Source organism: Anopheles gambiae, chromosome 3 (assembly GCF_943734735.2).
Source record: "Anopheles gambiae chromosome 3, idAnoGambNW_F1_1, whole genome shotgun sequence".
NCBI lineage: Eukaryota > Metazoa > Arthropoda > Insecta > Diptera > Culicidae > Anopheles > Anopheles gambiae.
In genome coordinates this window covers 94,192,617-94,218,811 of record NC_064602.1, presented here as the reverse complement: position 1 = coordinate 94,218,811, position 26,195 = coordinate 94,192,617, and the positions used below count along the sequence as shown (strand labels likewise).

Genomic DNA, 26,195 nt, shown 5'->3' with positions numbered 1-26,195 from the left:
AAACAAACGAAAAAAAAAAACTCACCAAAATTGTCATTTCTATCCGGGCGCCAAGGAACGTCGAGGCTGCTGCACGGCCTTGTTAGCTTGTAGCTTTATGCGTGAAAAAACGCTTTTTCTGCGGTTGAGTAGCATAAATCAAACACTGCTCTCGTGAAGCCCTTACTGCCGAGCAGCTTTTTGGGTGGCAAATCGCAGGCAATGGTACGGCAATAAAGAATCGGCCCCCCAAAACGACCGTTCTAGGCTTGCCCCTCAGAAAAGATCTATTTGACATTTCCGCTTTTGGGGCGAAACGGGCGCAACGGGACACGCGTTGCCAACGATATGCCTGCTTAGTGATGATTTATGAAACGGAACAACGGTTTGTTCGGTTCGTTTGCGGCATTAAGCCCCATCCATTTGAAGCACGCTAATTTTGGCGTGTCGCGTGTAGAGAGTGTACATATAAGGAAACGGTTTCAGCCGTATAGAACTAGACGCACGCATGCTGTTCTACGAGCGTGATGAATCACATCCGTGTAGGACAGGAAAGGACTGTTACGAGCAAGAGACAAGATAACAGCGAAAGTGTGCTTGAAATATCCAAGACATGCCCTCTCGATCCCGTATCTCGTGTGTTATTATTTAAATTTGGATAAACTAGATCACCTTCGAAAGTGGAATTTGCATCGAAATTAGGAGCGTCGGGAATTAGAAGAAAGCTTTAAACACAAACAATCCCACTTGATCGCTGGGGAAAGGGGACGCCCTGTTCTTTCCTGTTAAGGAACGAACGATTTCGAGACGGAAAGGCCATCAAGTGGGATTAAAGGAAAGCTCTCCAACAACGGTTCGATTGCTGCCGCCTCCCAGCCATCATCAGCCCGTTTTGCGTCGCTTTTGTTGTGTCCTAGCTCTACTTTTTAACCCTAACCTCAAACCTCCCCGGTCAAACTGTAACTATCAGACTGTTCAAATACCCGACGGAGAGCGGTGGTTTTCGAAAATGGGAAAACAAAGTCAAACATGCTAATGGATTTCCAATGTTCGGTTGGCTACCATTATTACTTCACACCTGATGCTGCTGCTGCCGTTTTGGGATCATTTTTTTGTTCTCCATCGCGCTGTGGGCGCCCTAAGTGACGCATTTTTGGTGTTTGTTTGTTTTATCTTTCCTCGCCGCTTCCTATCACACACCCGATACATTGAGTGTTGCCGTCGGATTAAAGGGTACTTGATACTTTTCGCTTCCGTTTGTATCGCTTCCGAGAGAGATCCGCCCAGCAACAAAAGGGCGGGAAAGCGTTGGGCAAGCTAAACGCGCTGCAAGCGATACATAATGGACCTTTTCATTCTCCCAGCTGAATGAAGTTGTGGCTGTTGTGTGCCTTGTGGGACTTTTGTTTCGATGTTGCTGTCTGTTGTCTGTGTGTGTTTTTTTACCATCCTTCCATTAGCACCGTACTGTTAAAGGAAGTGGAAGAAATAGCACGCTGTGGCCCGAGATCGATGGAAAGCCGATCCTCTCCTCCTGAATGCATATATTAAACGCCATCCCAAATATGAAACATTAGTGTGGACGGACCACAAAAGTACCACCTGTGGCTGGCGCGAAATCGAACCCCTTTTCTGATCTGCTGGACCATTTTCAAAAGAACCAATATTAATGAGTTCCTTTCACTGACTTGGACTTGGTTGAAATGTAAATAACTGTAACGTGCGCGTGCGGTTTATTGGCGGTGTTACGAACTGTCCGTTAGTTATCGGATGTGCCCAAAGCGATTTGAAAGTTTGAGGTTAAAGAATTGAGGTCGGGTTGGGGTTGTATATTACAGCAGCATAAGGTGACAGGGTGTTGTAATTGTTGTGGCTTTTTCGACATTATTGAGGACGTTAGACACGTTGGGCAATGCAGCTTGGGAAAGAACCTAAGCCTTTAACGCTTAAAATGAATGTTGTCCACATGCATGAGGAGATCAAATTCTGCTCAGCAGATGTAACTTTGAAGCTCAAGTTCCTTTTCTTTGCCAAAGCCTCAGTTCACAGTGTCACCTTGAAGATATCATCTTTATGGCGCGACCATTGGAGTTCTGAGATGTCCTTCCATAACGCTTCTTAACCACACATGAAGCAATCAATGAATTTGAATAGTTTAAATAGGCACTACTTTATAATTAGACATTGAATCGGAAGGCTTCAACTTAAGCCTACACTCCTCCAACTTCTCCAAATTTTTCTCAGATATTAACCATATCGACAAGTGCTTAGTGCCAATTGAAGTTATGAAGCACTACATAAACATTTCCCGCTGGAAGCTCCCCTTTGGACTCAAAAACTCGAGCAAAAACTATGTGGACTTTTTGTTTTATCGCGAAAGAAAGCCTGGAACTATCTAATGATCTCCAACATCTCAACTTAGAGCATCACATTATCCCCAACCACCATTCAAATTAAACGTCTTTTGGTCGCTTCTAAGCTTCACCTGATTGCCACCGTTTACTGTCACGCTTTACCCAAACATGAATTCAAATTTTCATTCCTCCCATTCCAACTTCCACCCCTAGGTAATGGATATTTCATTACTCTTGGCAAATCGTTTTCCCTTTACCGTCAACTCGCACGCACCATATGCGACTACAGGCTGTGCGTTAGGCTCATGAATCGTTCCCTCTTGCTCCCTTGGGTCAATCGTGGAAGGGGAGGGGGGCTGAGAAAAGTGATCATTTATTGCCCAACCAACCGTAAAACTGGAGCACGGGCATATTTCACGCAATTGCGCGCCCTACCGCTCTTGTTTGTCTCGTCTAGTGTGTACCGCACGCTAATGATTGTTGTGTTGCCGGTTTCGTTCTTCGCTTCTTTGCGTCTTCAACCAACTTTTTTTTAATATTCCTCTTCTCATTCTTCCACTCTCTTCCGTTGCAGTGTTTTGCTTCTATAGTTTAGTGCTGCTTCCAAACCGTCCCAAGCGAACGCAGAGAGGACAGGACAGGCGATGCGAAACGGGATCCGGCCGCTCTAGAACCCAGACATGCATAATGAGCCCACCCTGCAGCCTGCGAGGGAGAAGCCACTCCCGAACACCATCGACAACACGCCGACCGCCGGCGCCACCACCACCACCGGCACCACCGTCGTGCCTCACATCAACGGCAATGGTGCAGTACCGGTAAGTGGAATCATTTCCCTGGTCCATCCCCCTACTTGGGCTGCTTCCCAGAAGAGAATTTGGCGTCATGTGCGGTAAAATCATTAACGGTCTTTATTCCGGCGAGTGTAGTTTGTTGACGATCAAGCGGGAAAAGTGGGAAGAAAGCCGCAGAGTTTATCCATTTAGCTAGACCATCTATTTTACAACGGAATCTGGAATCGCTTTCCGCGCTGTACCCGACAACAACAACAACAACAACAAAAGGCACAAACGGCCACCCCCATAGAGGTGCAGATTTATTCGCCCTTTCAGGGAGGGAGGGGGGGGGGGGCAAAATAGGATTAATGAACCGTGGAAGCACTGCCCAATTTTCCGCACGGGTTTTTGAAGGTTCTCACAATAGAAAATCGATCAAACGGCTCCCTGCTGTGTTCGGTACGGGGGACTTGCTTTTGGTGGGGCATTTGTTCGGGCAAAAATCGATTACACAATGACAACAGCCACTGGGAGGCTCACAAAGGGTTTATTTCACTTGCCACAAGCAAGCACACATACACACCTCAGTAACAACCATCAAAAGCGTTTTGATCGCAATTTAAATTCCACCCGCCACGACACGGGGTTCGTCGCTTGCAGAAGCGTTCAAGTCTTTTGTAAAAACGAACCGAAGGGTGCGTCTCTTCCGGGCAATCTAAAATCTATCATTCCTGCGTAAGCTGGACGCGCGCAGTGATGGTTGTATTCTGTTGCTAGGAAAAGACACACGAGTCGTCGCAACTTTTGGAAACCCGTTGATGAATCGTACGCGCGTGTCTCACCGGAAAAGAATGCTGTAACCGTGCGCGCAACCATGCTTTTACACGCACCATTGGGGACGGGGGTGTGAGAAATCAAACCACACGGGTCTTCTATCGTGCAGCCGCACACACCTTTGCTGCTGATGATGATGATGATGATGAGAAGGAATTAAAGAGATGATGCTGGGCGTACGGAATAAATTCTTTCCCAAACGGCTTCAGCTCAAAGATCACATTTCATCAAACGGTTTCCAGCAAACTTGGGGCTGAAGCATGAAACCGTACCACAGCCGCCACAGACACAGACGGTCTGAAAAAAACAAACTACATTACGCATAATCTGCTCCATCGTTCCCGGGTGTCTACGACGTGTGGTGAATGTTGTGATGATTAAATAAATTAAAATACCTTTCATCACCCATCGTGCAAACAGGCAGGCGGATAGAAGGAAGCTGTTTGGCAAGCAACGCACGCCGAGATCAGCACCATCTCGCTGCGCTTGCATGTCGGCAAACGGTTGATTAATGCTTTCAAGTGCGCTCAATCTTTTGCAAGAATTCATATCTAGAAGAGATAAACTAGCGTCGTGCGAAGGTTGATCTTTTATGGGGGGAGGCGGTTGCTTTACTTAACTCTCACCCACCGTATGCAGTGTCATTGTGTGTGTGTTTTTTTCTCGTGAAGATATTGCTGTTGCTGTTAAACAAATATAATACACACTGCTTTCTGGTGCGTGATGGAACGCTTGGAACCTCTTCGAGTGGGAGCAATTTTGTCTTTAGCACAAGTCACATGTGTATCAGCCTTGAACGGATCGCTTGTTAGTGGTGGTGGGCGGCGGGTTGTTTGAAGAGGAGATAGGAATCATGTTTCAGGGTTGATTGGATTACAGTTTTATGCCACCGTCCCGTCCCATGAATGAGTTACCTTTGTATAGAGATTTATGAGTCAACTAAAGCATTTTTCATTTACATTTCGGCAAACTGAATACATATTTATCCTCTTTGCCACTTAACAACAGCAGAAATGATCTCTTTTTAAGCATAATTTCGTTCAACCAATCGCTGCATGGATCACTCTTGTACTGCTCAGCATTACACTTGCTTCTTGCTTAACCATTGCAGTAGCAAACGATTCCCTAACACATCACATCAACTCCCCCCGTAACACTCGCTTCACAATTATTTATTGCTTGACATCAAACATAATCACTATTGATTTCGTGTATCGCTTGTACACAAAACATGGGTAGCGATTTAACGCACGCCTCTATCTTGCCAGTCGATCGCAAAAACCGCTTAGTGGCAGCAACATCGAGCGGCCACCGTGTGCTACTAGACGTACGTGCCCCTCCTCTCCCTTGGCTTCTGTTTCAAACGATTCCCAACCCTGCAAGCTACACATACACACACACACACAGTTGGAAGGAAAAGAGGCTAAAGAGGCCGACATTCAAAGTCTTTGGTTCGTTTCTTGGTTGCTCCTAATTTATCAGCGCAACGGCATCGACTCCCCCATCGGTTCGAGGTTTGTGTTGAATGCTGGGGCAAATTTGTGTTTCGGTAGCCGCACCAAGCCAAGCGGTTGTCGGAGGCAAATCAAACATCGGTTTCGAACAAACGGCCGTTAGCTTCCTCTTGAGCGCATTGCAGAGGCGGGGGGGGGGGATCTTGCTTGCGTGCGGAACTTTAAATTAACACCATCGAAAAAGTGTGTGTGCGTGGAAGCTTGCTGGTGGAGTACCAGAAACGGTTCTTCCGTTGCTTCTGCTTGCTCTTCATTCATATTTCAATTTGCCTATAGCTGCTTCGATCGGATCGGGTCTTATATATGAAGCCACATGTTTGTTGCGTGAGCAGAGTAAAGCACACAAACAAAGCTACGGTGAAGCCTTCACCAGCGGGAGAAGATTTGGTGAAGCGCACCGCATTAATCCAGGCCTTATGTGGGGCGATGATTTGTTTTGATTCCGAATAACTCTCCCATCGGTGTGCCAAACTCCGATCGGGAGTTTGAGATCAGTCCGTTCTCAAACAAAAAAACCCTCTACAAATAACAAATATTATTCAACGCTCTCGATCATGACCGGCATGACCGGTGGAAGATTATGTTTCGGCTCTTCACACACGGGACTTCCTGGGCTGACCTGTCCGCACATCACACACACACACTTACATAAGCAAATCAACCTTTTTCACCATCTCAACACTTCAGCAGGCAAGCGGCAGCGCGAAGGTGTTTATTTAATAACCTCATTCATCAAAATGTGGAGCAGCGACTTTGAAGCAGCACGGCCATAGTACCCCGTCAAAGTACCGTTCAGCGGCCCTTGGTGGGAGGTCAGCGTTTCTGTAAGCAAACGTTCCTGTTCCTGTATTCCTGCTCCAAAATGCTGCTGCTACCCTTCAGCACCCCACAGCAGGGAGTGGAGTGATTTTAAGCCGGCCGGCCAGGGGTAGGGTTCGTCGCTTGATCGATCGTTGGGCGTCTTTCGTTCTACGCCGGAGGTCGATCGGTTTCAGTCAACGCACGCTCGAGTGTCCTGTTCTGTGACTTTCCTATCGAGAACCGGATGATAAATAGTGCCATCGAAAGGGGGAGGCTACTGTTTACTATAAATGGACTGTTTTGTAATCGCTCCCTGGAGGATTTTCTTGGTAAAAATGGAAGCTAAGAAAAAAAACTCTTAAAAGAGGATTATATTGGTGAGGTGGAGGCTCTTCTCTCTTTCTTGTTGGTACATCGTTAAAGATAAAATCATGTTCCTTTTTAATGGACAGTATTTATCAACCTATCCCCCAAGCTCTGCACACACAAAAAACCCTCCCCAGAAAGGAGACGATCATACAAACCAAATTATCATTTATCATTTCATAGCGCAATCACCCTCGCGATCCATGGATTTAAACGACTCTCTTTCTCCCTGCAACCCCCCTGCATTCGGTTAATTTGATCTCGTTTGCGAAGAGACCGCGCCTGGTAGCTTGGGAAACGTTCCACTAATCCCATTGGAATGGGGTGAACAATTATCACTTCACTTCAGCGTCTGTCGGCGCACTTTGTTATCAGATGCAGACGACGACAGGCGTAGACATGCGCCCTGGACACACACATACACACACACGTACGCACGCAGACATTATCTTCCGTCCCACGATTAGACGTTGCAGCGCATTGTTGCATTTCACATCCAACAGCAATCCTCACACCAAAATCGGTACAGGGCAGGCATTCGGGAGACAGCTGTTTCTGTTCCCGTTTTGCCGCCTCATGCGGCAAGAAGGGGGTCTGCGTGATTGTTTTGCCATTTTTCCCCCCATTTTCCTGTGCTGAAGAGGGCGGGAGAAAATTCAAGATAATTCTATTCCGAAGCCTTTTTCATACGTGAGTTTGTATTGGAAACTCTCCAAGAATGAGAAATGGCAAAGACAGCGAAGAAAAAAAGCGCAAACAGACGGACAGACAGACGGAAGAGTCTCCGTTTCCAGTCTTGAGCGATTAGCACGAACGCCCACTTCTATCTGAGCCACCCTAACACCCCTAACTTATGATCGAGGTATTCACACCTTTTATTAGTAATCTGCTCGCTCTGTTCGCCAAGCTTTGGCGTAGATGTGAAAATAATGAAACCAACCAAAAAAAAAACCTTCCGCCCGATCGTCGAGTACACTTCCATTGCAAAACAAAACAAAAAAACAGGAAAGAAAGAAGGCAAAAATACCGCAAACCGGGCGGGGGAAGCTGTGTTAGATCGACCGCGAGCGAGCAAATGGCGAACAAGCACATCATCGCGCCGCGCGGGAAAGAGAACGGGAACACACACAATCCACAAACAACCCGGTGCGGTGGGTCTGTATGACGGTGGTTTTATCTTATCGTACAGCTTGAACTTATTTTCAAGCGCCTTTTTTTTGCTTTATTTTTGCGGAAACCACAACAACGGTTTTGCAACAATGTAATGGTGTTTGTTTGGAGGGGAGTAAAATAAAGAAAAAACAGCGTTTTATAATGCGTTCCTTTTGGGTTCCTGAAGTGCCAGCAGCGCTGTAAACATTCCGCTTTTGGGATCTTTATCGCACGAAATAAGGCACAATTATTTATGATGTACAGCGACATGGTTTTTGCATTCCAAATTGAGGGTCGCTTGAAAAGTGCTTGGCTTGGCTTGGGTGCGCTATTGAGCGTATTTGGGATATTTACGCCTGAAAGTATGCAAATAAAGGCATTCCAGTATAAAAGCCGCCTAAAACTATGTGATATGCTTTACACATGTAACTTACTAAGCTTATGTAAGTTGTTTATAAACTGTTTAATTAAAGGTTTGGATTGCAAATGGTATAAAATAATCTTAATCAAGAAATGGAAGCTCTATATTCCATCTTTTATTTCATTCAATGTCGGTTTAGGCTTCATTTTTCAAAATTGCTCATTCTTTTAAGCCTCCACAAACAGGATCATCGTACCATATTGCTCAACCCGTTGCGATGGCCGGGTTGACCTCTCTCTCCCACTCCCTCTCTCGCTCGACAAAGTCGCTAAAATAAAACGAGGAAAAGAAATTGAACAATGGCCCGTGGGCGACGCAAACGCCCAACAAATAAAACCAGGTTTCAGGTTCTTCTGGCTGACTGACACCACAACAGCAACCCCTTGCGGAATGTCACCGTTTGGTACGACTTCGCACTAGCACACCCTTCCCATTCCCTTCACCCACGAGCAAATGTGTTAAAATGTGTCTGTCGCTGTCTCGTTGGCTGGCTGGCTGAGGGCTCAAAACTCCCCATCAAAACCCTGGTTCGTGACGAATTTTCTTTCGCGCACACGCAAACCACACTCTTCGCGCTCGGAAACGCTAAGATAAGACGCGTTTAAAGACAATCTTTATAAAAAACGGAAGATAAGTTTACAGATGAAAAAGCAAAAGAAGGGAAAAACCAACGCCTTCGCTCGCATCATCTGGGGTCATGCGTGGAAAAGGGGTCCCACTTCCTTTGCCATTTTCCGGTTTCCTTCCACACATCTACTTTTTTTTGCTTTTTTGATTTCGCTTAATGGATAGATTAGTTTTATTAAACTTCTTCATCACTTTGAGCGGCCACGCCACGGCCGTTTCTGCCGCCCCTGGTGCATGAGAAGGAAGTATGCATTTATCTCTGGCTCACGCGTTAAGCAAAAAGCGATGCGCAAGTGAAGTGAAAAAAAGAGCGACAGCTACATTCCATCACAGCTTTGCGAATGACAGTCGGCAGTTGATGCTGCAGAAGACGGGCGTTGACGCTTTTTTTTTTTGTTCGCGTTCGTGAGTGTCGCCTTCAGCCTGATATGATAAATGTTAGGTAAAAGGCACACAAAAAAAGGCAACCAAGCCGGATGGAACTGAGGACAAAGCGGAAACAGCATACAGTTTTTTGTTGTTGATTTTGTTGAAAGTTGTAAAGGAAAGGAGAACGAGCGGTTGCGTTACAAATCGTTGCGTTCACCCACATGAGCACTTTCTTAGTGTGTGTGGTTGATATTGTGTCCCTTATAACGGGTGTTCACGATGCCTCTCAGATCATCTTAAATGAACAATTGTTAAAGGAAATGGAATTAATCCAAATAAGCGCCCCAGAATGCTTGCTATAGAAAATCCTTCCTTTTTTTTTTGCTGCAGCTCCATCTCATGCCCTACTTCTTTACCACATTACAGCGCTACTACAAAGCGCCTGCCGTTGCACCGCATGTAACACGATGTTCTCAAGGCAAACAGGTGCGGCTAGCCCTATTTGCATTGAAATTGACGCTCACCGCGGCTTCAGCTGGCCCTTGCCAAGCTGCCAACGATTAAGCGCGCATACCGACGGCACGTGAAGCTCTCGGATGTTATCGGCACACCGTGACAATGTGGTGTGTTCCAAGACAAGGCAATAATAATGCGCTCGGTGTCCAGAAAAGCGGTGTCCAGCGTATTATCTTACGCGACCACGCGACCTTCATCGACCATTTGTGGTGTTTTTAACGGTGCTTTCGGGGCGATCGAACAACCAGCCCCATCAATTACGCTTACCATGTAGAACAAAAGAATAACTGCGTCCTCATCATAACCCGCTCTCCCCGCTTGGGTTGCTTGCTGCTTTGTCGTCTCCTCGAATTTGTCTTCATAATTCGATCGCCACTTTCTCCGCACACCGCAGGAGAGAAGAAAGTATTCCCGCACCAATGCACAGTCTGGAGCAGGTGGAGAACGTACTGAAACCACACACCGACCAGCACCGACCAACCAAACCCATCGCAACAAAAGCATAATTGTTGTTCAAGCGCGCTCCAAAAAAGTCGCACTCAAAATGCGAAACAAATATTTACCCGCTGTTGAGGTTGGAACGAAAGACTTCGCCAACAGGCGACGAACCTCCACGCACGCCTAATGGATTGAGATGTAGTTTGCTGTTAGCGGTCAACCTTCTCAGGGGTGGGGCCATTTTTTGAATGGTTTTTAAACAGTTTACAATGATGATAATCAAAATGGGGAAAGAATGAAGAGTAAACCTTTTCCCATCCCGCCGGGAAGTGGCCGTAAATACGCGCTTTAACGGCACTGCGGATGTGGGTCATGCAAGCACAAACGAGCAGGATTTTAGAACGGTTCATTCGTAAGCTTTGGGCTAAGCGATTCAATTGAAGTTGTGTGAAAAAAATGCCAAAATATTAAATTATCGATTATAGATGAGTAAAGACAATCGAAATAAACCAAAGGAGTCGAAGGAAATATTTTATATTAAAAATAGTTGTAAAAAGAGAATGTTCACATCCATTCTTCTCTTCTCAGGTAATATGTTTACCTTATAGATTAATATTCTTTGGAATTTTACTACCTTTCTTTGTACTTTATTTCTCTCACAATCTTGTTATACATTCATCTTGTTGCATTCCCCGCTTTACGGCTACAAATTTGAGCTAAATCGTATAATCAGTACCATACCATTGCGTTCTCTTCTCAGCGCCCGATGCCATCGTTCTTCATCTGCCCAAAATCCTCCACAAACACTACTTCCGCCTTTTAAAGCAGCTTGCACACAATAAATTTGCACCCCCCAAGAACACACTCATCAGCTTCAGCCATGTTTTTGCGACCATAAATTAACAGAGCAACCTGTGAAAACCCATTCTCGCGGGCTGGGCGCTCTTCTATTGAAGTTACCGGTCGTTCTCCCACTAACATCGCCATGCCAACAGCCGCAAGTTGCATAGCACCGGTGACCCTTCTGTCGAATTGTCGAGGCCCTAAAAAAGACGCGGAAGAAAACGTGTATTAATAAACAACAAAAAAACCGGCAGTCACCTTCACCTATTGTGTCCGACGTTCCGGGGGAAAAGATACAAAATATAGGCTCCCCTGCCCCGCAACAATTGTGCGCTTGAGCAGCGCGCGAGTGCTATTTTGGCAGATATTATCTATAATTACGAACGAATGCGAATGCTGCTGCCCACCGTAGCCGCTCAGTTTTCCCAATTGAATTCAGACGCTTAGAAGATGGTGGAGATGGGACGGTGGGTAAGGCTGAGGAATTAATTTTCCCATTCTCATCTCAACCCACCACCGAAAATGCCTCTCCAACCCCCACCGCTTCGGCCTTCCTCAAAGCCTGGAGATTGTAGAAACCCCGCTCCAAACTCCGAGTTTGACCGAGTTGATTTCCGTCGGTCGAAAATAAATTGGTTTTTCCGACCGGTTTTCGGGCAGCAAGAAGGGGCGGGGAGTTGGGAGTTAACCGAACCGAAAATAATAACAACACAACGAAACGGAACAGTTACTTCTTGTGGCCCCGGTTTACGTGTGTACCGGAGGAAAGGTTGTATTGTTTTACCCTGTCTGTCTGTGTGTCTTGTCCACCCCGTCGGAAAGGGAAATAATTGCATAAAATATATGGGTGTCATCTTGGAGTCATTAATTGCAAAGCTACGGGTGTAAAGGAAAATGTGTTGATTTGTGTAGATTGAACTGTGCAGATAGCAGCATATGCAGCTTGGTTGATGCACCAGACAACGCTCTCTCTCTCTCGCTGTGTGGCGGATTCTAAAATGCGGACATTTGCATCAATCAAAGGCACACATTTCAAGCGGGGCCGCCCATTACGGGCAGCACATTACGGGCACCAATTATGGACCACGGTATGATGATGCATGGTGAATTGTAACATAATTTTGATTCCTTTTTGTTTTGTTTTTTTGTTATGTTTTCACCCCCTGGAAGGCAAACATAAGCAGACCGATTTGGCAAATTATTGTGTTATTGTTTTCGAGCGAGTGTTTAATTTTAATTTGATCCTGTAAGTAGCGCCCGGTTGGTAGTGAAGACAACATGATTTAATGATGTGTTTTATTCATTATGATATGGCCTTCAACGGCTTGCACCGATACCGGAGGGCTGGAAATGATTTATTCATAAAAGAGCTGTACAAATTCTACTGTATTTCGACACTAACGGCTGTTAAGCAGCAAAAACATTCCAAATAATACAAAATTGTAATGACAAGTGCATACCTTTAGGCGTTTTGTTTAAAGTTTCTCAAAACAAGCGCGTACTTGATGGAAATTAAGCATTCTCTATGAAACCTTGAAGCTCTCGCTTCAAACCTGAATACTGAATTCACCTTTTCAATCAAATATGCCCTGCGTGACTAAACCAATAGCGCCTACCAATGCGTCGATTTATTAGTTTAATCATCGCGATCGTGCCCACGACCCATCGCACAAGGGGCACGCCCCGCCCCGCGACACTTGGCGCATGCTGCACCGGACACTGATTTATTGGATTTTAATTGTATTTGTCACCTTGCAGTCGCATAAACTTCGCTTTTCGAAACACGCGCCAGAGCCAGCCTGTGCGCGATTGCGTCACCAACCTAACACGTTTTATTTTGCAACATGGCTTAAAGGAAAAATGGCCATCGATAGGAAATGAAATCGAAAAAAAGGTGGATTGTTTTAATTGCTGGCTCTCGGGTCGGTCTTAAAATCTCTCGCGCTTAATCCAACTGCTCCCGAAGAGCAGCAGTAGTGGGTCCTGCGTGACGACGAATCATTAAGCCACTTACGAGTTTGAAAACACGACCTATCCACCGCCCGGGAGGTGAAATGATTTATCTGTGCGCGGTGTCGCACTCGGCAGCAAAATATGCGTATCAATTGGCGCAATGTTTATTAATCCGACCCAAGCGACTCGCCCCCCGAACCGGGGGCATTTTCCACGAGCACAGTACTCGGATAGGACTAAATTATGATAGCCTTATAGCTTTTCACACACGCGCACTGCCAAGGCAGGAATATGACGACGCTTTCGATCGTTAAATCACCACACCAAACCCAACGAGCGGATGTAGCAGCAGCAGCAGCAGCCCTCCGTTAGGAGGTGATAAAAATGCCCAAAACCGGATTTGGTGCACACGCAGGAAATCGAGTTGCACTCGCACGAACGAATATTGCACCGCCTGCTGTGCGCAGTGTAGTTGGGGAGTGGGGCGCGTAGTCGTAAACTAGTTCAGTTTTGGGGCCAAGGAGGCGCATCGTATCTGCATGGCGGTGGTTTTGTCGTATTCGGGATTGGGTTTATGTACCCTGTCTCTTCTTCTTCTTCTTCTTCCTCGCGGTAGCTGTTTAAAGCGAATGGCTATTTGGCCGGTTTGCTGTTTATTGCTTCTATTGGAAATGTTTTTTTCCTCCCCACCCAAGACCAAGGCATGCGAGATGCGTTTGACTAGTTGTGTGCATTAATTGCGAAGAGTATCGTCTATCGTTGTGCTATAAAATGGCAGGAGAATAAAACAGATTTGAAGAGCGAGAGAGAGAGAGATCACCATTTTATATGATGCTGCATCCAGTAACGAGGGAGACTGGATGTAATTAATTTTTATAATGTTACTTTTATGATATCAAAAGTCATAATCTTGTATCGGGAATAACAAGAAATACTTGTCATTGGACATTGTTTTGCAAATATGGTCGTTTTTTGAAGATCAACTTAGGTTTAATGTACAAGCTTTTAATACATTCACTTTGCTTAACCTTTTGCAGAGCTTCAGGCGTTTTATAATGCAAATTTAATAAATGACATCATAAGTAATCAATTTCAATAATAAAACGCCTAAATTTATGCATTTTTCTTCTCATAAGTAGATCTTTATTGAATTTCACATAAAGAAATGCTCGGTTCTTAACTCATAAGCCCACATAAGCATGACTCACAACAGAAACCTCAAAGAAAAATGGTACAATTTAACCTCAAACGATCCTTCCCTTGTCATAATCAATTCACCAATCTTATCTGATCGTCCCATTGGTACTCATACCGTTCCTTCCGTTTCTTTTCATATTTTATTCCACTTTTATTACCCCCCTTCGCAAACATGGTGGCGACAAACACTTCAGAGTAATATGCCCGAAAGAACCCAAACAAAAGCCCACTCACGTTCACGACGGGGACACGCTAAACAAACACACAGGAAAAAGGGGGAAGTTTTAAAGTGACTTCCTTTTTTCCCCGGTCTCGCCCCTCGACGTCATAATAATTTCTTACAAAAGCAAACAAATGTGCCTCTACAATTGTGCACACAGTGCGCGTCCGCAATAGAGCTCTAACTGAGGCAACACACAGCATGATGGCAGCAGCATGATGATTACATTAAACCAAAACCAATCCCATCCAACGACTGGTTTAAGTGAGTGATCAAAAATATTAAATTCCACCAATCCGAACCGAATCCAAATCACGTCAGGTAAACCAGTCAGATTGTGGAGCAACAGTCCTCCGGGAGGATTCGTCTTCGTTCGTGTTCCCTTCTCCACTGATCTCGTTCCCCGAGGAAGAGGAGGAGAAGGAGAAGGAGAAGGAAGAGGGCCTTTCGACTGCAATTGCTCATTTGCATTCCGTCAGCGCGTACAACAATGAGCCTCTCGTACTGGCTCCGCGTGCTTTCCACTTTCCATCACGTTGGAGGATGTGCTTTGTGTGTACACGGGCCCTTGGGGCGGTGGATGATGGCAGTACGTCTTAACCGTCGTTGGCAGCAGCACGCAAGCATATGAAAGATGAAAAGTTACTCAATTTTGATACATATTTTAAATGAACCTATTTATATAAAATGTTTTGATTGTATTTTGTGCGTAGATGGCTTCTTAAGTATTATTCTTGGTTTGGTTAAAAATACTCTTTTGATAAAATTATCCCCCATTGCCTACTTTTAGGCGTTTAGCAAACTTCCTTTTTTCCAAAAAAATATTTAAAATATTAGTTTTTTAATAATTTTACACTCCCAGTATCTTTTCAATTCACATCGCGTTCCTCTGCTTCATTAATCCCTTTGCTTCCTTTGCGCACTATCACCGCGCAGTACAGTTTCGATCTATTTTTCCTTTTCCTTTACTGAAACCCTTTTACATTTAAAAAAACTCCACAACCCCACAGCCAGAGAAGGAGCCGGATGGTGATGGTTGAAGCTGATCGAAATCCGGCCATTGTCGCCGCCGGGCCGTGTCGGTGGGATATTAGAATGATGATGGTTTTCGCTTATTGCCCGATCGTGACTCAAGCCTTTACGTGCGCGCTCCTTCAATGCAACAAACACAGACACTCGCGACACAGCAGAACTTCTCTGCAAGGAAAGAAATGAGCAAAAAAAAACAACGGAAACAAAGCTTCACCACTGGTACGCGGGGCAGGGTGCGTGGGTTGTGCTTGTGCCTGATTTTGGACTGGAATTTGTTCTCTTCTCTCAAGAACGGTCTAGCCAAGCAGGCAGCCGGCTGTCAAAGCCGATATCTATTTTTAAAACAGCAGAACCAAACTCCTTCTATTGCAGTTATGATTGAACGTTTGATCGAGTGAAACAAACCGAACAAAAAAAGCATACGAAAAATGCATTATGCTCTCTCCCGTCTGTGTACAACGTCTGAAACGCGAGCGCGCGCGCCCGTCTGGCTGGTGCCACTCATACACGACGAGTTAAAAGAAAAAAAAGGCGAGCCAATAATTTACGCGATTTGTTTACCGACTCTCCACGGTCGTGGCGTCCGCGTCTGCGAGAAACCGTGCTGTCATCATTAACCTCCAGGAGGTTGTTTTTTTGTTTTGCTTGCTTGCTTTAATGCACATTTTTCTTCTTGTTCCCATGTACCACCTCGAGCCGTTTATTTTCGATTTGCAACGAAACGGCCAGTTGAGACCTTTTTTATTTCATGCGCAAAAAGATGCGGTCATGATGCTACAGACATTCGTGACGTGTTGATTTATTTAAATTTGTTGATTGCTTCATTTATTGCAGCCTAAAAGTATGCAATTCGCGCATCTTTTTGTGGTGTTGTCGTCCTTTTTGACATTTAATAAAGCATAATTCTACTCAAATTGATAACAAATGATCTTTATTCCTTTCTAAAGCTGTTAAAAAAATGCTTTTTTCCATAAATAATTAAAACTGTACATCGCGTTTTGCAAACATAAAAAACACGTTTCACTTATTAACGAAAAAAGTCCATCCTTCGCTCTGATAATGAAACATTATGCCAGTTATTCTCTCCACCTGTTTTGTTGTAATCGCTATCATCTGCACCACCTCGCTGCAAAACAATCCTCCCGCTTCCGTTGTACAACACTAATTAATTTTTCCATTACATCTTCCTCTCGTTCTGGCTCCGCTGGCACCTGCAGCACGACCCAACCCGTACACCGCTGCACGAGGCAGCCGCCGGCGGCGACGAAACAAAGGTGGAAACGCTACTGGCCGCCGGTGCCGACCGTAACGCAAAGGAATCGGTGGTAAGTGAAGCTGTGCTGGTATGTTCTTTACCTGTTTTACTGACGTTCTTTTCCCCTTTTTTCACAGCACGGTAATACACCACTGCACGAGGCCTCCTGGAAGGGGTACAGCCGGTGCGTGAAGTTGCTGTGCGCGCTGCCCAAAACGAAACCATCGTCCGGCGGCACGGGCAAGTCGGGCCTGTCGCTCGATCTGCTGAAGGACGCGACCAAGATCAAGCACGCGCTGCACGACACGAAGGGAGCGCTGCACAGTGCGCTGCTGGGGACGCGCAACTTTGGCGGCTTTTCCGCGCTGCATCTGGCCGCCCAGAACGGGCACAACCAGAGCTGCCGGGAGATATTGCTCGCAGGGGCTGATCCCGATGTGCAGAATAATGTAAGTATATGGAAGAAGGAAACGTTGAAAGGAGCAAGTTGATTATATTGAACGGTTTTCCCTTTTTCCAGTACGGTGACTCACCGCTGCATACCGCGTGCCGGTACGGACATGCCGGTGCCATTCGGATCCTACTGTCGGCCAAGTGTGACTTTGAGCGGATCAATCTGAACGGTGACACGGCGCTACACATTGCCTGTGCGATGGGCCGTCGCAAGCTGACAAGGATTCTGCTTGAGGCCGGCTGTCGGCAAGACACCAAAAATGCTCAGGTCAGTGTGGAAAGCGAACAAAAATGAACGTTCTTCCAGTAAATTGCATACTTTTAGGCGGCTTCATACAGAACACTTCATTTGACGCCTAAAGTTATGCAACCTGCCTCGTTGCTATAGCAATATTGTCACCTACTGCCTTCTCTTTCCAGGACGAAACCCCTCGGGACATTGCACAGCGCAAAAACTTGGTGGAAATCCTCAACATCCTCAACACACCGGTCGACCTGTCCGCCAGACGATCGCGGGAACGTTCGAGCAGCAGCTCCCAGCACCAGCGCAACAAAACCGAAGCCCTCGCGAACGGCGGTGCCGCCGTTCGTCACAAATCACCCGCCCACGACCACGCCGGGAATGAGCGCCGTTCCCGAAGCAAGGACGAGGCCGGCCGCAAGTCTGGCCGACGGAGCAACTCCAACGATGAGACCCGGGCCGATGCAATCGATCCGAAGCACTGGTCACCGTACGGGTGCCACTACTTTCCCGATCCGCGCAACTTCCCGTCGCCCAAGCTGGAAACGCTGCCGAAGGAACCGCTCGGCAACGGGGAGCAGTACTTCCTCGACCTGGCCGGCAACATCCGGAAGGGCCCGGTGGGCGTCGGCAACACGTGCTACTGTGCGCCGTTCTTCAAGCATCTGGAGCAGCGGATGAACCAGAACCGCAGAAGCATACGGAAGTACGTGCACCGGGCGACGGAGAAGCTGGACAGCCGGATGACGGCGCTGGCGATGCGTACCGACGATCAGATAGAGGAGCTTACCAAGTAAGATCGGGTTTGGAATTGTTTCTTTCAGTGGGCAGTTGTGTTAACTGTTTTCCGGTTTCCCTTCCAGATCGATGATAGCAAGCCGGGTGCAGTGTGAGAACAAGCGGCTCCATCTGGAGCAGTGGCTCAAGCGAGGCATCGCGGAACGGTCCACCACCACGGCGACCTCGGGCGGGTTGGAGCACAGCAACAGCAAAACCAAAAAGGACGAGGCTAACACCAACACGCTCACGCGCTGCCGCAGCCTCGAGCTGCTGGACGACCATGACGCGATGCTGCTGGCGAACGGTGTCGACGGGTTGGTCGACGATCAGCTGCGCAAGGCTTCGACCCCCACGCGGCAGCTGTTCTCGCGCAGCATTGACTTCCTCGATGCGGCCACTAACGGTGATTCCGACCACCATCATGCCCATCGTGCCCATCGGCAGCAACATCAGCAGCAACAGGAGCTGGAAAGTCATCTGCGATTGCTGCAGTATGCCGCCGCCGCCGCCGGTGGCCATCAGTCGGATGCGCTCGAAAGCTCCAACAACTCCAACATGAAGAACCACTCGGAGTCGGCCGAAACGCCCCCCATACCGGCGGACGGGGTAGGAGGCATACGGATATCACGCCGGCCACGCTCTTCCTCCATGTCCGGGCGGGAAAGCTACTCCTACTCCTCCGACAACAACAAGGACAATGATCGCGAGAAGCCACCACGGCTGCTGAACGGGGGCCACGAGCTGAAGGGCGTGAAGAAGCGCTCCCTCTCCTCAATGCCAACCTCGTCCACACCGACGTCGGCCATCTCTTCGAATGGGGCGGCACCGCCCGCAACGGCCAAGAGCGAAAAAGCCAAAGTCACGGAACGGCTCGAGGAGCTGCTGACCAAGACGAAAAAGATCCTCGAACTGGAAAAGATGACAAAGGGTGGTGGTGGTTTAGTGCCTTCTCCCCTCCTCGCCACCCACCCGAACACGGCCATCACACCGACGACGACGACGGCAGCAACCGACAATCGGTACGTGCTTGCGTTGGACAAACTGCGCGACATCCATCACTACGAACCATCGTCGGCTTCGAGCGGCTCGAAGCATCTTGGACGTTCCGCCCGCGACTCGCCCGGGTACGATATCGCACAGGAGATGGAGAAGATCACCAAATCACTGTTACCTGCCGCTCCGGTGTCGCCGGAAATTGCGAAAGACATTACCACGCGCAAGGAGCGCCCGACGACCGTACTGTACGCGTCCTCCTACCATCAACAGCAGAGCGCTCGACGCACCACACCGCAAGGCTCGTCACCACTGTCCACAACGCCACTGTCCACGATGTCTCCCAGCTCGTCGTTGCTCGGTGGCCAGACGGCTCCTTCGCGCAGCTCACCCTTGTTCGGGGCCGATCATCGGCAACATCATCATCTCGCCTCGACCAACTTCATGGAGGACCAACCGAGGGAAGAGCAGACGCGAGGGGAGATGACCGCGGCGATGGGTGTGCTCATGAATGGGTTCTACTCAAACAGCTGCTTCGAGGAGGGACCGCCCAGCTCCTCCAACAACACCACGATCAAATCGGTTGGACCAAGCAGGCAGCAGCATCGACAATCGCAAGAGGAGGAGGAGGAGGATGAAGATGAAGAGGAAGAAGAAGATGAAGAGGAAGAAGAGGAAGCAAAAGAAGAGGAGGAGGAGGAGGAAGAGGACGAACACGATGAGGAAGATCTGTCCGATCGGTGCGATCTATCGGCGATGGCGAATTTGGCCGAGCTGAAGGAGCTCAAGAGCCGCATCCTGAACGGGACGAACTGGCGCAGTCAGGTGCTGCAGAAGAGCGTCCAGGAGCTGCTAAGAAGCGGCGAGGGAGGAGCGGACGCTGATGCGGGACCATCGGAGCAAGACGCGTCCCAAACTCTGGGTGAAACGAATCGTGTCAAGTACATCATCTCGAAGCTGCAGCAGAGTGGCATTACTGGCGGTGATGTGGCGGTCCGTACGCAGCAACATCAAGTGCCACCGATGGCACGCTGTGAAGACTTTTCCGACAGCAGTAGCGAAGAGGAGGAGGAGGAGGAGGAGGAAGAGGAACGACAGCACGAGCAGGTCGATCATGATGAGGATTGTGTCGATGGACCACCGCTGCCGATGAACGGCGAGGACCCGGAAAAGCCGGCCACAATCGGAACGGCGAAAACGCTCATTCAGCTTTACGAACAATCATCCTCGACGGCTGTAAATGGTGGTGGCGCCATCGGGAAGCCAGCGCCGGCAAACGGTCCAACTTCCTTCGCCAGTGTACCAAAGGATGCGTATTTCCACGAGCTGCCGGCGAGGAAGTTACTACCGCCGCCGGAATTAAGCTCCATGGCGGGATTGACGTCATCGCGCGTCCATCAAACGGCTAGGAGTCGCAATCCACTTCCGTCCTATCTGCTGCAGGAAGGGGCAGGCGAGCTATTCCAGCAACAAGCAGGAGATATTCTCGAACAGCAACAGCAGCAAGGCTACTTTGATGAGTTGCACTTCCAAAGCCATCATCGATCGCCTGTGACGGCGATGAGTTCGTATCCCATTCCGGCCGATGGCTTCCTACCACCTGTGGGACTGCCGACCCCGGTCAACCATCATCACCATCATCCACACGGGCACAGTCAACTCCAGCAGCAGCAGCAGCAGCAGCAACAGCAGGAGAAGCTCCTATCGACCCGCAAGTACATGAATCCTTCCTCCGCCGTATCGCTCGCCAGCACGGGAACTCCTTCGCCCGAATTCCCGCTCTATCATCAGCATCAGCAGCCAATGCAACCGAGCAGCAGCACCACCACCATCACCCCACAACCTGCATATCCCGGTTCTGCCGGTACCGCCTCCGTCATCGGTGGCCATTCACACGCAATGATAACGATGATGGCCGCCGCTGCTGGCCGCAAATCGGTCGATCAGCTCTCTTCGAACGGGGAAGACTCGGGCTACGTGAGCGGAAAGGTGAGCGAAATTCACATCCCGAGCGGTGGCGCCAGTCCGCTGCTTTCGGCCGGCGCGAGCAACGTCCTCATCATACCGCCACCGGCTTCATCCGGCTCGCCGAAACACTTCCTTCCGTCGTACCCGGGCCATCATCATCACCATCATTCCTCGCTCGTGCCGGCAATGCATCAGCGTGGGAATGGGACGCCACCGCACCAGCATGGCAGCGTGGTGACTTCGATCGTTCCGCCACCGGTTGGGCCCGGTGTACCGCCGCCCGCGGGGTTGCACCCAACGACGGGGCAAACGACCGCCCAGCTGCACGCCGCCGTAGAGCAGAAGCAGCAAGCGCTCTACAAGCTGGGAGCGTCGAGCTTGGTCTAAGTAGGCGTTCGTCACTTGTGTACAGGTAGAAAAGGCAGAATGTTGAATAATCGCTCTAGCAATGTAAGCACGGGGTGGCCTTGGAGGACGAGCTGCTCCTTCCGGTCCACATCTCCCCGCTATCTCTCTTTACGATGATATTAAATTATTTTTTCTTCTACGTACGGTTGTAATTATTATTTAGAACGCGCTCCTAGCGTGTCCTGTGTGTAGCCCTGTGTTACTGGAGCATGTGTTTTCTCGTTGTATGAAACAAGGACAGAGTGGCCAACTTAAAGAAGAGCGAATGGTGAAATGCTGTTGGTCAAAGTGAGATATAAATAAAACTCCTTTTTAACTGAAAATATAATTACGACGTGTTGGTGTTTTGCCGATTTAACCGACGATCTGAGAATCTTCCCCAGAAGGAGATCCGAAATGTTTCAGCTAATCCAAACGATCAAGTAGGCCACCTTCTTCTGTAGACTTTTGGTGTTATTCCAATGACACCATATTCGTCATCACCTTTGAAAATTCAACTTAAAACCATCCTCGAATTATTGTATGTTTCATCGCATATTTAATACTAAACAGGTATAGAGTAGAGAGTGTTGAATGAGTTTTCGCTAACGTCTGTGTGCGTAAAAATTTGCCGAACAACAAAAGCTCTCGTTTTCCGGGGGGAGGGTGGACAATAAACTTACCCATCGCCCACTACCTATCTAACTAGCGTATCGTGATTCGTTTTTTGTTTATCTTTTAACTTCTTCGACTATTTAACCAAATTTTGAATCCTATGTTTTTCTTTGTTAATCGAATAATTGGTTCTTCAACAGAGTTTGAGCAGCTGTTGCCCTATCGCTCACAGTTAACGTACACGCACACATACAGTAGCAGACATACACTATTATTTCACGTCTCTAAATGTCGTTTTTAAAAGCCTTCTTTCAAAGAAAGCTACGAAACACGAGTTCTTTACACATTTGTTTTCTTTTGTTTCCTGTTTTGTTGCTTCGTTACAAATGGGATTTTGTCTTAAAAATTTTCTGTACATCTTAATAGGGGAGTGAGGTTGGCTCGTCTTAGCTTTCTATCGCTCGTTCCTCTTATTTCTTTTTTTTTTGCTTCGCTCTACAGCTTCGCTTCGCACCATAGCCTGGAGGAACAAATCGGGTGGTAATGTGGGACACGAGCGCGGTTCGATCGAGCAACTAATCCTAAAGGAACAGCTGACGCTGCCGTTTTTACGCGCAGCTGGCAGCTTATTAACAAAACAAAAAGGTTTGGGAAAGAAAAATACACACGCACACACTCACGGACAATGGAAGCTGTTGGGCGGCCGGTCCCCTCTGGCCCGCTTCCGTTGCCTGTGCCGTCAACGCTGGCACTGGTTGCACGGTTACAGCCCTTGAAGTATGAAATTTCCAGCACCGCCGGTCGCCCTCTACGAGGTAAGCGGAGCGATGCCAACCTGGCGCGGATCGGTAACGGGACCGGCCGGTGTGTCCAGGTTCTTCAGCAGCATCGTCAGCCAGTGCTTGGTAGATTTATCCTCCTGCAGACAGGCGGTGAACGTACCGTCGCGCAGCTGATCCGGCAGACACTGGCGTAACGCTTCTCGGGCGCTACAAAAGAATGCGAAATTAGCACTGTTGCACAGTTGCTAGGGGTAACCAACAACGTAAGCCTTACCGTGGATTGTCCGAAAGTCGCAGGTAGCAGCGTACGACATGCTTCAACAGCCGTGCCGAAGGTTCCTTGGATAACGATATCACCATCTTGCCCTGCGGAAATTACAACACACCAGTTACGATTAGGGTTTTTTTTGTTTGCAAAAACACAGCAAAACACGGCTGCGCTTACCAAAATGATGGCGACGTGCGAGAACCGATCGTACGTGTGGCAGATGTACGACAGCCCACTGTCGTCCAGCAGTATCTTCTGCAGTATGAAGGTGGCCACCGTTTTGCTCAGCTCCGATCCGGCCTCCATGATGCGCAGGCACAGTGGAATGATTTCCGTCGTCAGCAGAAACGTGATCACTTCCTGTTCGTCGGTCTGCAAAAAAAAAAGAATGAACACTCCCATCAGTCCTCCCGGGTGGGTTTCCCCTTTCTGTGTTTTTGTTTACCTTCACCAGCGCACCGATGACACCGAGCGACGTCAGCCGCAGGTACTCGAAGGGGCGCGTCTTGGAGGTCGTGTGCAGGAACGGATACAGGAAGAGCGGAATGTGGGCGGCCAGGAAGGCGGAGCGCGTCTCCGGATGGGAGGCGACACACTGCAGCAGGGCCAGCGCATTGCACACCCGGTTCGACTGGTGCGCGGTCAGGGTGGCCGGATTGATGGACGGGTAGATGTGGATGATCTCCTGCAGCAGGGCGGCCGTCGTGCCGAAGCTGTGCCACAGCATCGGGGCCAGGTCGGCGACGGATTCCCGCTTCTTGCTCAGCTCGAGCAGGGCCGTCTCGCGCGATTCCGGATTGGACAGCTCGTTTATCCACTGGAACACCTTCTCGGAGTTTGACGCCATTGGTGGCAAATTGCCAGCCTGCTGCACGACAGCCATTTGCGAAGCACGATTTTACACGCTTGTGAGCTGCAAAGCAAACGAGTGCGGTTTATTGTATAGTGTCCGGGCAGATGCTTCACCTGGTGCAGCACAGAACGCTCTCGACAAATAAATTAAAGGCAGTGTGTTGGATATTATTTTTTCACTCGCACAGCAAATGGGCAAACTCGACAGCGGTGCAAAGGACGAGTGGCTGTCAAATGGTTGCGAAGCGACTTTTCAGCTGTCAATTTGTTGTTGTGGTGGGGGACTTATGCAGGGTTCGTGTCGTATTGCAGCTGCGCAAGCGGTACGGTTTGTGTCTTGGCTAATATTGGTTAACGCTTTTGACCTAGTGTCCGCTATAACAACCCGAAACGAGATGCAGGTGAGTTTACCATTGAACACAACTCCATTCTCCATTCTTCCACTACGTGATTTAGGTCTTTCACGAATGGACGCACAAAATGCTCTACTTTGACCGAGTTAGCTGATCGAACGAAACGTAGTTTTCGACTTCCGGGTCCACTGCAATCGTACCATCTGTTGTAGACTGTATTTCCTCTACATTTCGCACATCCGTAGCAGTTGGCTTGCCAGTTTCTATAGCTAGAGCTACAATGTTCATACAAATTCTACAATCAGTAGCACTTACCTGAAAAAATACTCTTTTGTTGTTGCCGGTCCGTACACACTCACTGTACATCTCCCAACTTCATGAGTACTTTCGAAAACTTGGAACGCTTTCTACTTTTCTTTTTCCGCTTTACAATTCTCATTTTCGAGTGGGTATCTTAAATGCTGTATCTTTTGCAAAGAAAATGACCACAATTTTAAACAAACCAACACAAGTAACAATTGACAGCTAGATCTAGGACAGCGGGGGTGGGAAATATCGACATACAGGTAGCGAGGGGGTATGGTGACTTCGAACCGTTCAGATGATGTGTGGAGAGAAAGAGACAGGCACATAAAAGAGCGAAAGCGAAAATGACAGTCGGTCAAATTTGAACGTAAACAAACCGGCATCATCATTCCAGCATCGTTGTCGGCCAAATCAAGTTAAACATTGTTAGTTCAGTTAACAAAATAAGAGTTTATTCCAAGTGTTTTAATTGAAAATGGAGAACGTGAAGCGTGCTAGGAAAAGTGGTATGCTAAGCAAGCTTGGGCAGGCGATAAGGGAGGAGTGCGAGCGAGAATGGGAAGCGGAAAACCAACCAGGAACCAGCCGACGCCAAGAAGCACCAGGTACATTTTCTTTATTATTTTGTGGCGTCACTTTAGCTAAAACCCCAAGTGAAAGCTTCATAAAATGCTTTAAAAATAATAAGAAAAATGGTGTTCAAAAGTATCAGTGATATTAACCACTAGAGCGACGACTTTTGACAAGACAAATTGCAGCTATCAAACCAAAATGACCAAGGTGCGTACATGGATGGACAGCTTGAGCATTTCAAAATTGCCGTTTCCTTGAGAGGCTGCAATACAGATCGAAACGATTGTAAAATTTTACCACAACTACATATTGAACAACGAAATTAAACACATTACTAGCCATATCTATTACGGGAGCATATTTATTGAGAAAATTTGTACGTAAGCAATCGCTTTGGGCGCTTTTGGCAGTGGGGTGTGCATTTTGAATCGACAGACGCTTCGCTACCGTTATTTGCTTGTTTTTTTATTGTCGTCAGGTGTGAATGTTATTTTTTAGAGAAAATTGTCCTTCGACCTACACAGCGGATGCAAAACTGTTGGGAAGTGGTTTGAATTCCATCGCTTTAATATATTTCAGGTTGTTAACCAAACAAACTCATCCTTGCACACTTGCTCGAAAAGAAGTCATCAAACATTGAAAATTTAACAGACAAGGAAGCATTTTACCTTCGCTTCGTGTTCAAGCAGACAGTGCTTTCCATGCGCTTGTGAACAGAACCACAGAACCTCCTTAATACGTTATACGATCGGAGAAAGTAATAAATATTAATTATTGGCTCAATATCTTCCGGCACTGGGGGGCACTGGCACGAGAGACAGCAATTGTCCGGAGCGAAGGCGCCACACGCATTGTTGAGCATTCCTCCCAATTATTACTTGAGCTCTTGCGCTCACGTGTGACGCATTTCACATGAAAAGGTGAACCAAATGCAGACAATCATTGTACTCTAAATAAGTTTTTAAACGCCACACCTT

General features: G+C 47.8%; 2 protein-coding genes across 2 annotated transcripts in view; one reads left to right on the top strand and one right to left on the bottom strand.

The window, feature by feature from the left end:
• LOC133392706 (uncharacterized) overlaps window positions 1–21,629 on the top strand; it is a 46,620-nt gene extending 24,991 nt beyond the window's left edge. The window contains exons 2-7 of the mRNA XM_061653376.1: window positions 2,908–3,151; window positions 16,610–16,717; window positions 16,785–17,096; window positions 17,168–17,368; window positions 17,521–18,134; window positions 18,205–21,629. Coding sequence (XP_061509360.1) covers window positions 3,014–3,151; window positions 16,610–16,717; window positions 16,785–17,096; window positions 17,168–17,368; window positions 17,521–18,134; window positions 18,205–21,469 — 4,638 coding nt within the window. The 5' untranslated portion in view covers window positions 2,908–3,013 and the 3' untranslated portion in view covers window positions 21,470–21,629. The remainder of the gene's footprint in view (window positions 1–2,907; window positions 3,152–16,609; window positions 16,718–16,784; window positions 17,097–17,167; window positions 17,369–17,520; window positions 18,135–18,204) is intronic.
• A 376-nt stretch (window positions 21,630–22,005) lies between these two features.
• Window positions 22,006–24,616, bottom strand: LOC1280619 (CCR4-NOT transcription complex subunit 9). The gene is made up of 4 exons (XM_320477.5): window positions 23,580–24,616; window positions 23,312–23,506; window positions 23,141–23,232; window positions 22,006–23,073 (listed from the first exon to the last, which is right to left on the bottom strand). The coding sequence occupies exons 1-4, from the start codon at window positions 24,015–24,017 to the stop codon at window positions 22,893–22,895; spliced, it is 906 nt and encodes a 301-aa protein (XP_320477.4). The 5' UTR covers window positions 24,018–24,616; the 3' UTR covers window positions 22,006–22,892.
• Between the last annotated feature and the right edge of the window lie 1,579 nt (window positions 24,617–26,195).

Coding starts and splice junctions, on each gene's coding strand:
- LOC1280619 (XM_320477.5), bottom strand. CDS start 24,017: ATGGCTGTCGTGCAGCAGGCTGGCAATTTGCCACCAATGGCGTCAAAC. Junction 23,507..23,579: donor TCATCGGTGCGCTGGTGAAG/GTAAACAAAAAC, acceptor TTTTTTTTGCAG/ACCGACGAACAGGAAGTGAT. Junction 23,233..23,311: donor CGCACGTCGCCATCATTTTG/GTAAGCGCAGCC, acceptor TAATTTCCGCAG/GGCAAGATGGTGATATCGTT.